At 34.1% G+C, this 14,321-nt stretch overlaps 3 protein-coding genes across 8 annotated transcripts in view; 1 reads left to right on the top strand and 2 right to left on the bottom strand.

Moving 5' to 3' along the window:
- The window catches only part of LOC128680515 (coiled-coil domain-containing protein 63-like), a 410,628-nt gene that overhangs the window by 23,567 nt on the left and 372,740 nt on the right, over positions 1-14,321 (top strand). The window lies entirely within an intron of this gene.
- The window catches only part of Octalpha2R (alpha2-adrenergic-like octopamine receptor), a 398,792-nt gene that overhangs the window by 43,521 nt on the left and 340,950 nt on the right, over positions 1-14,321 (bottom strand). The gene's annotated exons all lie outside the window — the stretch shown is intronic.
- LOC128680518 (ommochrome-binding protein-like) lies at positions 303-6,208 on the bottom strand. Of its 5 annotated transcripts, none has more exons than XM_053763728.2 (5): positions 6,144-6,208; positions 5,708-5,844; positions 5,033-5,221; positions 3,144-4,095; positions 968-1,193 (listed from the first exon to the last, which is right to left on the bottom strand). In XM_053763728.2, exons 4-5 carry the CDS (start codon positions 4,072-4,074, stop codon positions 1,102-1,104), a joined length of 1,023 nt encoding a protein of 340 aa, XP_053619703.1. In that variant the 5' UTR covers positions 4,075-4,095; positions 5,033-5,221; positions 5,708-5,844; positions 6,144-6,208; the 3' UTR covers positions 968-1,101. The 5 variants fall into 5 exon arrangements, with proteins under 5 accessions (XP_053619706.1, XP_053619703.1, XP_053619704.1 ...); XM_053763729.2 differs by having other exon boundaries at positions 5,708-5,860; positions 6,144-6,207; XM_053763727.2 differs by lacking the exon at positions 6,144-6,208 and adding an exon at positions 5,954-6,137 and having other exon boundaries at positions 5,708-5,860.

The following is a 14,321-nucleotide window of genomic DNA, read 5'->3' as shown; positions in this document are numbered from 1 at the left end:
GTTTTGCTTCGATTCCAACCTCTCTTGCATCCTCTCGTGTTGACGGTTTCATTCGCGGCTGTAACTCGTCAAAGCCCAGGGTTCAAGTAAAAAAAGTACTTTTAGAAAATTTTGCTGGTAGCTCCTCGTCCATTTTATGGTCTGTACAGTTGACGGCACATCCACAATTCCAAATTCATTGTAAATTCGCCGCTAATACCATACCGTAGAGCTCCGTGCAGGGTAACTTGATGTGCGGTTGACTGTACAATATGGAAATACTCTCACATCAAAGCCAAAATATTTTAACAAATAAAACAGCGTTTGATTAAAAAACCTTTATTAACAAATTAAGTATTATCTAAACACCCTTTTTCACTACGAACTAATTTCACAATCTCCCTATCACTAGAATATATAATATTATCATCATTATCAAAAGCAATGCCATATATACTTTTTAGGTTTATAAATTTGATTAATTTTCCATCCTTCAAAAGGAAAGTGCCTAAATTGGAACACACATATATGTTTTCATTATTATCTTCAGTTATTTGCCTGACCGAAATAACGTTTTGAATAATTTCAGCTCGCGATCTATTGACATTGTAACTAAACAAACCAGTTTTATTTGCAAAAAACATATATTTATTGTTAGCAAAAAATTGGTCGACTTCACATCTCTCGAATTCTCTGACCGGTGCAAAATTGCCATCGATCTCTACGTACAACTTTTGTTTAGGGAATGTTATGCAAAATAAATTTCGATTGTAAAACAATGACCAAATATTTATATTATCTCCCTTGTAAGGATCTGTTAGTTTTGTATACATATTGTATGTGTATATACCGTGGCTTCCTCCTAGATAAATTATGTCATCGTACTGATCTATGGCTATCGCACAGCCTCCGATCACACCGGACACTGCGCCGAATTCGTCCCTGTTAAGATGTATGTAAGCTATTTGTGAATCGACGTCAACGATCGTGTCACTGACAGAATACGAGAAGAACAAAGTGTTAGACGATTTGTGGACGTTTAGATTCATTGGACGTATCACATCCTTCCATATGACCACCTTTATGTACCAAGTCCCTCGTATTTTCACGCTGTCACATGAATTAGTGTACAAATTGTGCGATTCGCTCACGGTCGAGATTAGAGCGGCGGTTATTAATACGCCTATAAGCATTGTTTCTGATTTTGGCGATTACTGAAAAAAAAAACAACCATATTATATTACACTATAGGTTTTGCCCGCGTATTCGCCTGCGTAAATTTCCCACGCGAACATGATTTTTGTGAGGATGTATGTGTGTATATGTGTGTGTATGTTTGTTACTCGTCACGCAAAATCTACCGGACAGATTGTTATGAAATTAGGTACACGGGTAGAACATAACCTGGAATAACACATAGGGTACTTTTTATCCCGAAATTCCCACGGGAACGAAGTCCCGGGGCGCAGCTAGTATTGAATAATTTCCCCTTTCGATACTGAGTCCGATCAGCCGATTCTGTTGACCGCCAAATTATATGGAAGTGCAAATAATGTTTGGTATTTTTTGACATCAATTTCTTTGGATATCGACTCATTATCTGCTCATAAAATTAGTGCAATGTAAAAATAAAATGTAAAATGTACCCTGTTTAATTCTGTAATCTAAGATAAACACACACTTATAAAACCGATTCAAAGAACAACATCACAAATACTTACATTTTTTTCGACACAACCAATTTTAATATAAAACTACTGGGATACAATTCGAACAAGCTTTAACACACATGTTTAACTACCGAAATCAGATTAAGAAATGAGATGAACATGAAATTGTTAGTCAAACATTCGAGATTTGTTAAACATAATTTTGTAAGTTTTGTAAACAAAAGTTTATTTTATAAACACATTGTGATAGTATTAAATATGTCGGGCAATGTTAGTACAATTAATACGTCTTGAATAAAATATGACACCAGATCAGTAAAAAACGTTTAGCGGCCAGTGGAGCATAGATTTCCCATAAAATTAAACTAAAATAATTTTCAAAGCGTGATATTTCAACACATATCCTGTTATTTGGATCAAGATAGTATTAATTGTCAAAGATAGTAAAGCTAAGATATATCAAGATAGTTTATATTTATGAATTGTATTTTATAACACTTAAATGCTGTGTTATTAAGTGTGTGTCTTGAAGATAAGAGATTATTATCTCATCTGTTCTTAAAACTGTAGAATGAAGGTGCAGTTTAAACATTTTTATTGATTTTGCTCCAGTTTACTTGATATATTGCTTCTAGATGATTATAACATATTTACAAAAAAAAATCACCCATTTCACGCATAACTATTGTGGCTCAATGTAACCTAATTACTAATGACGTATAAATGTGTGACGATTGAAAATCAGTTTTAGCTCCATGAGCAACTAGCCTATTGGCTAGTTGCCAAATTTTTGTTTTGATAACTATTCGAAGGCTCTTATATCATTGAAAACAATACTGCGATAATGACAATACTTTCTGAGATGACAAAAATAAAATCACACATTTTTCGACTCGTCCAAACGTTCGTACTAAATGACACGAACAAGTGACGTCACAACGTGCTAAAATGTTCGCGAAGAAAGATATTTGTTCGACAGCAACATTACACATACATGGTGATGATTTCTCAAAAGTTGTTACAAAATCTTTGTTTTTTATAATGTTTAAATTATTTTTATAAATTCACACTTTTAGAAAATGGACTTTCCAACTAACTTTGAATCTTCATATTTAGATCCAGCTGATTTATTACAGTCATCGTCATGAATTATCATAATGATCCTAAATATATCTATTTTATCTAGATTATACATATTATTTTCAATTCTCTGATCTTGGCAACTACCCTATTCCACCACTGAACAATTTCTATCACCAATCTGTCATGAGTCACGGGAATAATGTTTTTCTTTTCAATTATTTATAGCTTTATAACTCTAACATTTTCTATTCTTTTTTTGTATGTGTCTCAACTAATGCATATTAACTATATATAGGTATCAATTTGTATGTTGAAATATCAGTTCTTGAATATTACTTTGGTGTTAACTTTATATGGATGGATTTTGCAGCTTCGCATATAAATAGACAACATCTAACACCGCCAACTTACACGCGCTATCAATACTGTCTCTTGGTCTGACATTTAGATCGTTTCCTCTTAGAGGTACTGTTGTAACAGGTTCCTGGGGTTGAACTATCTTTCCACGTATTGCTTCATAACATAACTTACTATAGTTACTCTTATCTAATCTGTATATACTTGTGGCATCTGAATAAATTACACGATCTAACTCATCAAAAGTCAGTCCGTACAAGTCATCGATCTTAGCTAAACATTTGATTCTTCTGTAAGGCTTATCTTCAACATAAATTCCATTACTTGCACAGAAGTAGACATCGCCATACTTGTCCTCAGCTATTTGTCTCACAACAATATCATCATTTAATACTATAATTTTTCTGCTTCTAAGTTCAACTTTGTATAACGCTGTTTTATTTGAATAGTAGACGCTCTTGTCTCTGGATATGAAGAATTGTTCGACTTCAATTTTGGTTGCTTCGGCGACTTTGAAAAAACCATCTTCTTGGAGGACATAGAGCTTTTGAGATGGATATTGAATGTAATAGAAATTTTTATTAACGTACAACGCCCAAATGTTTTTATCTTCTGCTCCGAAGGGAGTAGCGGTTTTCGTTATAAAGTTGTATTGATATATGCCGTCCGAGCCGCCCATAAAAATTTCGTCGAATTGAGCATCATATCCAATTGCATACCCACTTGGTAGCCCTTTAACTTCATTGCACACTCTACTGTCTATGTGACAACTTCTTATCGCAAAGTCGATGGAAGTTCCATTAGTTATTGTATGTGAAAAGAATATGACACCTGAGAATTTATGTATGAAAAGGTTGATAGGTTTGCCGATGTCTGTGAAGAGTACCTCTTGCTTGTAATATACGTCGTTGAAGATGATTCCGTCACATATTATTGTTTTGCTTGTCACTTTCGTTATCATCGCAATTAACATGAGAATGCGCATGTTTTTTTTTTTTGTTAATATCTGGAAAGCAATAAGAAAATGTATATTTTCCTAGGTATATTTAAATTGTCAAAGCTGATGGCTGACTGGTAAGATCTACAAGATCGTGATCAGACCTGTTGTTTTGTATGGTTCGGACTGTTGGGCCACCAAGGTGACGGCTGAAAGGCGATTGCATGTTGCGGAGATGAGGATGCTTCGATGGATGTGTGGAGTGACAAGGATGGAAAAGATAAAGTACGAATATGTGAGAGGAAGTATCAAGGTAGCACCGATCATAGGAACATAGGAAAATAATAGGCTTCGATGGAGGGTCGATGGTCACGTTATGTTATGAGAAGGGAGGAAAATAATATTGTAAGAAAGGTTATGGATGTGAAATTGAATGGGAAAAGAAGAAGGGCAGGCCGAAGACGAGGTGGATTGAGTGCGTCACGCAGGATATGGCTAAAAAAGGAAGTAACAGATCGTTAAACACCAGACAGGGAGAAGAGTGGAGGAGACTGACATGCTGTACCGACCACACATAAAGTGGGATAAGGGTAGGCTAATGATGATTTAAATTGTCAAAGCTGTCTATGGCTTCGCGGCAAAATATTTTTTTTTTTAAAAAATCACACAATTAATTCGAATACCACCAAAGTATGCAAAGTCGATTAACCATTTTTCAGATTTTTTCCAAATTTTCCTCTTGTGTGTTTTTATTTAAAAGAAAATGTTGTTCAGTCCGATTTCACAACGGTAAAGAGCGAAAATAAAATATCGTCATAATTATGTTTTGTTTCGCTCTTATAAGAAAGAGATACTCGTATTAGAAATGCACGAGAAGAAACGGGACGTAGCGCTAATATTTTGTCTCAAATTATGCCTAGTTTTACAACGTGCTACACTATGAAGTTGTGTGGAGATTTTCTATTTCATTCGACTACGCTATACCGTTTTCTATGTGGTTGCTCACAATTAATCAATGTGGTTTATGCTCCGCTTCTTTTGTCTCGAAAAATATCCCGAAAATCCCACGCAGTTGCAATTGAAGAACGTCGTATATTTTTGTCAATATGCTAGGTATTGCTGGAGTTGTGTAGAAGTCTTCAATTAAGTGCATTGTATTGTTATTTAGTGGCAAAAGCACAGGGTACCTAGTTTCCTAAATTAAAAAAAAAATAAAATAAAAATAAACAATTTTTGAAAATAAAAAAGGAACTTTTTCTTTTTTTTTATATTCATTTCTGTTTTTTTTAATAAGTAAAAATAGTATTAGTAATTTATTAAAAAATAACTAATTTACTTCTGTAAGAAATAATTGATTTTAGAATTCCTTTGATTTGGATTCAAAAGGTTATACCATCTAACTTCAGGTACTCTCTAAAATGGGTCCAAACGATATAGAACTATTAATTTATAATCCCTCCAATTAGGAATACAACTAATTAGAAAAGGTATAGTGATTTAAATTTTTGAAATAAAGATTGAATATCAACAGTTTAAAAAAGAAGTTATTTAAAATTCAAAATTCAGAAATTGTTATTGATATAGTTATTTAAAATTTGTATTTGCAAAGTATTTAATTTAAATGTTATAGAATAGAAATATATTTTTTGAATTCCTATTTTGTTGAAAACATAATTCATACCTTATCGGAAATCGCTACCGCCAAAAAACACTTTTGGTCACGTCGAAAAAATATCCAAAAATCCCACGGAATTCCGTTTCAATCCTTTCCAGGAAATTTTTCACCACCATAGGAATAGGAGGGGTGTTGTAAAGTCTCTGTATAAAGTGTGAACTAGAATTTACAAACATTACAGACATTTTTCTATCGTAAAATCTGTTTTGATTAATCAAAATTTCACCACAAAGGAAAACAAAAATGAACTACCTAAGTAATTATGAATTTGCGGGGCGAGATATACAATAAAATAATTATTTTCTTGTTATTAAACCGTACGATACACGTTCCCGTATTCCTATTTAAATAATTTTTCACAATTTTCCACTGTACGTATTAACGATACTAGTTGTCAAGTCTGTTCATTTTGATGTAAGCGTGAAACACTTTATGCCCTTACCTTGCGTAATTTATTTTTGATATTTTTGGAATGAACTCACATTCAGAGATAGCACAATAGTAATCAGGTAATTGACACGCAGATGTTTAAATCAATGGATCGTTTGTTTGTTTGTTTGTTTGTGTGATGTAATTGTTTTGATATGAAATAATAAACAAAGCATAATATGCAAACAATATTATAATTGAATCGCTTTTAATAAACATCTCGTTCACTATTTTCAAGATAGTTTGAGTGAAAAGTGGTCGGAATATGTGGATATTTTGTTGGGCTATAGTTAAATTTATAAGTTATAGGTAGAATGCTTAAAACTTCTCGTAAAAATTACGGGGGAAGTCGTTAATGCTAAGATTTTTTTTTGGTTGTTTAACTATTTTTTTTCCCAAGTATTTGTATAGTAATAATTTATTTTGTGCGGATGAAAAAGATATGCTATATTGTATCTCAGAAAATTTGAAATTTTCATTATTAGGCAAAGAAACAAAAATATTCTTTATTATATTTATCAAATTGTTTAATACTTGATAATGTCAATATACTTGAATTAAATTTATTATCATCAAAAATTAACGTGTAAAAATATTGTTTGTTTGTAAAAGTTAACAAAACAAAATATTTTAGTGCAGCCTGTGTAACAACAAAATACCTTATTATTTTTGTACCTTGTTGTACTATTAGAAAAAAAATACAATAATGGTAAGCTCTTTTGGTAATATAGTAACAAACACTGTTTTATGAGTTTCTTTCGGCAGTTCCGAAATGCTAGTAGTTTGTAGCTTTTTGAGAAAATAGTAACTAGTATAAAGTTTGATGAATAAAAATGTCTGTGTAGGTTTAATTTCTGAATAAATTATTTGATTTGAATTGTGTTTAAAAAGCTTCTATACAATTCTATATATAAAATCCTCTTGAAGTAGGTATATAGATTTAAACTGTTACAGTTATTTTTAACGTTAAACGCTGACCCGTACCCTCTTTGTGTTAAATTCAAAATTTAGAGCTTAGTAATTACCTAGTAGCATGAGCATAACTTTCCGGTCTGTGCACCGAAATACGGTTACTTTGTGAGATTTCCGGACTCAAATTCGTTGTGTAGTAAGCACTAGGATTTTCAACCTACTATTAAGTATTAGACAGCCTGTGTTACCGCTTGCTAATAAACTGACAGTATATCCTTAATAACTAATAATACAAATGCGAAAGTAATTTTGTATGTTTATTTATTTGTTACCTCTTAACACTCTATCTACTCAAACAATCTTCTTAAAAATTTGCATATAATGTAGTTTGAAGTGTGGAGAAGGACACAGGCTTCCCGCCGCAGGGAATTCACTGCGAGCAAATGCTACACTTTATCCTGACTCTATAAATAACTAGATGTTGCCCGGGGCTGCGCTCCCGTGGGGATTTTGAGATAAAATATAGCCTATAGCAATCTTGGATAATGTACCTTTCTAATAATGAAAGAAATTTTGAAATCGGTTCGGTAGTTTCAGAGATTACCCACCTCAAACATACAAACTCACAAACGCTTACAAACCTCTTTATAATAATAGTATTATAGGGACCAACACCGTTCAAATGAGTTTCTTTCGACATTTCTTCTCAGCAGTGGTCGTTCCGAAATGCCAGTAGTTTGTAGCTTGTGAGAAATAACTATAAATATAAAAATTGACGAGAAAAAGTGCCTGTGAAGGTCTAATTTCTGAATAAATGATTTGTATTTGAATTTGAATTTGTATAATCTCGAAGAAAGGATGTTGTTAAAGCGGCAACACAAACACGGCATCTGTGAATCTATCAACTGATCGTGATAGACAGTTGAATAAAATAACCTAATATATTAGGGCATATAAATAAATAAATAAATAAAATATAATAAATAAATCCTGTAAATATTACATTTCTATTACTAATAATACTAATTTTCTCGCTATTTATCCACTTATAATTTAATTTAATACAATTTACTCCGCAATGTCATTAATTTTTTTTCATCGCCCTATTTCCTTATCTCCTCGACATGGGATACGCCTCAGGCTATAAAATTTTCGAGCCAGTAAACGGTCGAAAAGAAGCTCGGAACACTTCACACGTGAAGACTTAAGCTACGAATACACTAGGGAACATTTGACGCGCAACATTTTATCTATCTCATGCATTACCATTGACTCGAGTGAAATAGCACATAGTTGATCTCACTCATGCAAATTGTAATGAAAAGGAAAGAGCGATATATTGCGCGTCAAATGTTCCGTAGTGTATTCGTGGCTTTATTAAAATATGGACTTCATACAGGTAAGATCTTCAGTGAAAATCAAGTTTATATCAGTTTACGACTACAGTTGACCAAATAACGCAGAACGTAACCTAAAATAGTGTTATTATTTTCAGGATAATCCACTAAATCCTTTCTTTTTCCTTTAAACTCGTATCACGATTGCGTAGGAGAAGTTAGAAGGTATTTTTGGTTGTAAATCTGCAACAATATTGAAAATTGGCGCTTTTTGGCTGCATTGTGTACCTTAGTTGTACCAGTAGCGCCATCTGCGCTGAGCTTTGCGTAATATACCCTATTAACAAGGAAAGAAACGGGAGGAGTTGAGGGCATACGCTAGTAGTGCTATAGTTCTCGTTTCATTATGTTTAGATGAAGTGGTTCTGTTCAATTTTGAGATGTTGTTTTTAAGCTAACCGCACATTGAGATTAAAAAACGTCTTATACATATTCACTAAAAATGTTTAAAGTTGTGTTAGAATGTTACAATTTTGTATTTTATTTTCAATTAGAATTTGAGGAAAGGAAAGTAGGTACAACTTTTCTTTTATTCATATAGCGTTTTTTCTTCTTCAACATCTTGCCAAGTTAATATCTGACCATGAACAGATGAATTGTGAGGAGAATACTAATTGACAGTATAGTTTCTGAATTCGTTTATTTGTCTGACAGATTTTTTATTATAATTTCGCCTAAAGGCCCGTGCATATCAAACTCGTGTCCACATGCACAGCAAACTTGTGTGACATTTTAATGCACGTCAACACGCGCGTTCCAACTCTATACATGACAAAAAACTATTTTTTTAAAGTAAAAACATGTAGTGTTTCTTAAACTTTCGCGCTTTGGACACATAACTACAATATTAAATTAATGGGACTTAGCGCGTACCATTTTTATCATCTGCATGGAATCAAGTGATTGCAAAAATTCAACCGTCTCAAACATTTTTGGATAAAAAGTCGGATACTGTGTGTGTAGTGTGCACTGACCCTAATGTGCCTTTACAAAAGGGTGTTTCTCACAGTGTTTCGAACGCTGCGGCCGCGCTGTCATTACGATCTGTCAACTTTCTTGAGGAAGGAATCATTTCCAAAATCAGTCATTCATAAAATTGACATTACCACATTATAGAAATGACATGAATTTTACTGACTTAATAATATAATAAAATATTAAGTATAATTAATTTTAAAGTCCGATAGTTAAATTAATGAAAGCGCGGCTGCAGCGGTCGAAACGCTCTGGGGTGAATTTCACGACCGTTTGAACGCGGCGTGTAGCGTTTCATTAGTGTCGCACATTTTTTTCTAATAAAGAATATTTTTTTTTGTACGTTGCTTATTTAAAAAATAGTACAATTAAATTTATTACTGTGTATGGTACAATTTAATAGACACTAATGACAGCCCGCGGCGGAGATCAAAACGCTCGTGAAATCCACCCTCTGAGATCCACCCATACTAAAAACTAGTCCGGTTAGTGTGATTGTTGAGAACCTGCATCCACCACCGCAACTTCACACCGCAAATGGGTGGATCTCCGAGCGTTTCGACCGCTGCTGCCTCGCCGTCATTATTATCCGTTAATTTTCTTTTAATCATTTCCAAAATCAATCATTAATAGAATTGACATTGACCACAGTACAGATTAATGATTTTAAAGTAAGATAGTAAAACTGACTCTTGTCTTTGTTAAAATTAGAAAAAATAACAATGAAGCGCGGCCATAGCGGTCGAAATGCTCTTAAATTCACCAAATACTCCAGTCTGACTGCGACCAAAGCGACTGCAAGGTCGTTAAACGTCAACAACATAAAAAAAGGATCGTGCTATTTCCTGTTAATACTTATATAATATAATATGTAGTTACCAAAGCATATAATCAGAAAATTTCTGCTGCTTTTTCACGTCAGATTTTATATTATGTAGTAATTTATCTAAAAGCTACAAACCACTTTGAGTTCTGTGTGCGTCGTTCCCAACCTCTCAGGATAAACAGAGAACAATCACGAATCACAAGATCCGGAACAATGGACACTGAAGATGACAAAGCAGTTGATTAACTTGAGTTGGCGGTCGTTTATCAAAATACCTTGAAGTGCGAATTTCCTCCGAGTGTCTCCTCCCGTGAAATAAATAAATACATTAAATAAATATATTAGGACAAATCATACAGATTGAGCTAGCCCCAAAGTAAGTTCAAGACCCGAGCCAGTTTGGCCCGTGTCTTGGATGTTCTATATGTATTTGTTATAAAATATGTTATCGTTGAGTTAGTATCCCATAACACAAGTCTCGAATTTACTTTGGGCCTAGCTCAATCTGTGTGATTGTCCTTATATTTATTAATTTGTCCTTATATCTATTATTTAACTATTATTATTTATAAAGCGCCTTAATTATTAATATAGTCGTAATCCTTATGGTTTAGGATAGGATAGAATAAATCATTAAGCGCAAATAGACATCAAATTACGTAATAACAATGAGGCTCTGTGAATGACAATGCAAAAGCTGATTGTGCCTTGACTTGGCAACCGTTAATTAAAACATTGTAGATAATTATACGGTAATAATTCTAGTAAATAAATTATCTCGTCAAGTGTCGAATGTTACTTTTCACAGGTATGGGTGCTTTGTCGTCGATTTTAAGTTACGCATACAAGTGTTTCTGTAATCAGATGTTCAAAAATTATTAAGATCAATCAATACATATATAAAACTCTTCCGTTACTGAGTGAGTGACTGACAGACAACGTACAACCTAAACTAGTGGGCGTAGGAAGCTGGAATTTGGCGTGTAGGTTCCCTGGGGGGTGTAGGTGAGCAATAAGAGAAGATTTTTATATGAAAGTTCTACACCGTTGAAGTTAGTGACTTGAAAATTTGGATTTTGGTTGGAATTTTGGATGTGATGCACACATTCAAGTTCCAAAGTGAAAACGCGAAATTGCGGGAGATATGAATGGAATGTATTGGTTCATTATTCAAAAAGGTACAGTATCTCCAAAAACCATCCCCTTTGTAACCGTTCACCCATGTGTATGTTTGTTTTACCGCACCTCCGTAACTCCAGAATTGAGGATCCGGAAAAATATAATGGCAATGTGTTTCCTGAGAAGCCAAGGTGAATATTTGGTGCACGGTTGAGTTTCCGCCAAGTCTTCGTTTGTTTCGTCTTGCATATCAATTTACTTTCTTATTCATAAAAAAGTTAAAACATTTGTGAAAAAATATGTTTTGTCTCGTTCTGTCAGTATCAAAAATGTACTCGATTTTGCTCACGGTTTCGCACGCGTGAATTTCCCACGGGATCATTCATTTTTCCGGGTTGAATGTTATGACCCTCTCCGTACTTTAAACTACACATGTGCAAGAAGATTTTGGTTGAATAGTTAAAGCGTGAAGGGGTAACAAACAAAGTAACATTCACATTTATAATATTAGGATGATACTTATTTAGCTTTTACCCGAGCGAAGCCGGGACGTGCCGCGTGTTATATAAATACTTGTTTGTAATTATGTAAGAAATAGCTAAATATGGCCATCGAGATTCGCAGCTTTCGGCTCTGTCCGGCCGTAAATTAAGACATTGTGTCTGTAACCGAACTACATCATTACATAATATAAAACAAAGTCGCTTCCCCCTGTCTGTCCCTATGTATGCTTAGATCTTTGAAACTACGCAATAGATTTAGATGCGGATTTTAAAATAGTATTATGGTTTACAATTGCTGTATCACATCTGTCTACTAAATTATCTGTCCGTTCAAAAACGGCCGTTCCTTACGAAATATTGCAATATTCTTTGCCAAATGTCGCGGTCGCTTCTAGTAATTTCCTCGCATTAGATCCTCGACCGGGGACATAAAAACGGGGGGTCAGTAGGATATTACACAGCATTTCCATACCGTTTTAGTTAAGTGTGAGTGTGCTTTTTACTTTAGATGAGAGTAAGTATCACTACAGAGTTCAAGGTGTTTAAAAATCTTCGTGGAAACTGTTGAATCACTGAAAATGGCGTGGGAAAGCTGAGACTAAATAAATTATTAGAACAACAAATTTAAAAATCGAAGATATGGAACACCTGATGATGAACTCCAACAGACCAGCTACACTATAACAGATATGACAAAAGCGCCTTAACAAAAGTTGGTCAGCCAGATGAGCATTTTCTGTAGACTTAAAAATCGAAGATATGGAACACCTGATACAGACTCATAAAGAAATGATGTCTTAACAAAAGTTGTCCAGTCTGATAAGCATTCCCCGTTGAAGTATAAAAGTCGAAAATCTGAAACACCTGAAGAAGAGTCGTAATGGTCCAGCTAAACTATAGGAAATATACAAATATACGTTAACAAACATTTTTAAGACTGATGAGCATCTTCTGTATAGGTATCGTTACGCTTTGTCTATACAGTTAAATTTCTCTAATAATTTTGACTTCTTAACAAAAGTTGATCGGCCACGCGAACGAAGTCGCGGGCATTAGCTAGTGTATAATATAAATTGAATGAAGTCGCTCGATACCTGATTCTTATTACTTATTTTTTTCAAAAGTCTTTCTCTCTCATTCGTTTCTTAAATAATATTATGTGGTTTATTTAATTTTTGTCGAATGTGTTCGAGGCTAGTCTCTGCTATCGTCTACTCTGTATCACGGGCCACATCTCCATATTTGATTATGACAAATCTTAGACCCTCCGGCATCCATGTGATAAAAATAATTTAACCTTTGTCCGTTTATAAATAAGACTTCTTTAGGGTTATGTGGCGTTAAACCCAGTGGACTATACCCTAATTTGGCTTCCTTGAAATTATTAACTTTTTGATGTCTATTTCTGAGAAATATTATGATATTATATGAAGGCGTATCCTTAGATAGATTTACAACAAGGGCTTCATTTATTGTCGCTAAAATAGGCTATGTTTAAATTAGACTAACTAAGAAAAGGAACAATGTTTTCAATTCAAAATTCAATAAAACTAATAGTGGTTCCACTCAAATTCAAATACAAAATTCAAATTCAAATCATTTATTCAGAAATTAGACCTTCACAGGCATTTTTTCACGTAAATTTTTATATTAAATAGTAATTTCTTACAAGCTACAAACAACTGTCATTTCGGAACGACTACTGCTGAGAAGAAATGCCGAAATAAACTCATTATCATTAACTCATTTGAACAGTGTTGGTCCCTATCATACCAGAAGGGCTTACTCAAAGTACTTACATAGTCAAAAAGTGTATCAAAACAGGTTATGATTGTGATCAGAGTGCTGACAAAATATATATAGATGTGAAACACAATTAATTACACAAAAAATAAATGAGAAACGAGATGCCCACTCGTTCACTCTAAAATAGGATTAACTTGCTTCCTGTGAAAGAAAACATCGCGAGGAAACCTGCACACTGGTTGACAGTTTAAGTTCCCTAGCGTGTATGCGACTACTTGCGAGATATGGACCACTATCATCATGGGGTGCCATCTTCGAATTGAAGTTTGGAGGTCAGCATACGGAAACCCTCGCGTCTTTGGGCCGCTATTTTCAGTTGGTTGTATCTAAGTCCGATCCAATCCTTTATGTCATAAAACCACTTTCGTCGAGGACGGCCAGGAGGTCTTTTGCCAAGGATTTTGCCTTCAATTGATATGGATAGGTAGTCGTAAAAGTCATGTCACATGCATTTAGGCGATACGGAGAGAATGGATAAATAGACTAACGAGCAAATACTAGAATTGATCAAAGAGAAGCGATCATTGCTGAATTGAATGCAATAGAGACAAGACGCGGTCTTTGGGCGGCTTATACGACACGACAACTCTATGAAATGCTCGATGGAAGGATAAGTCCAAGCTTGGAGATTTAGAGAAAAGTCACGCAGGGCG

This window comes from Plodia interpunctella, chromosome 24, assembly GCF_027563975.2.
Source record: "Plodia interpunctella isolate USDA-ARS_2022_Savannah chromosome 24, ilPloInte3.2, whole genome shotgun sequence".
In the NCBI taxonomy this organism is placed as follows: domain Eukaryota; kingdom Metazoa; phylum Arthropoda; class Insecta; order Lepidoptera; family Pyralidae; genus Plodia; species Plodia interpunctella.
The sequence above is the reverse complement of the archived record's forward strand: the minus strand, read 5'-3'. Positions and strand labels throughout refer to the sequence as shown.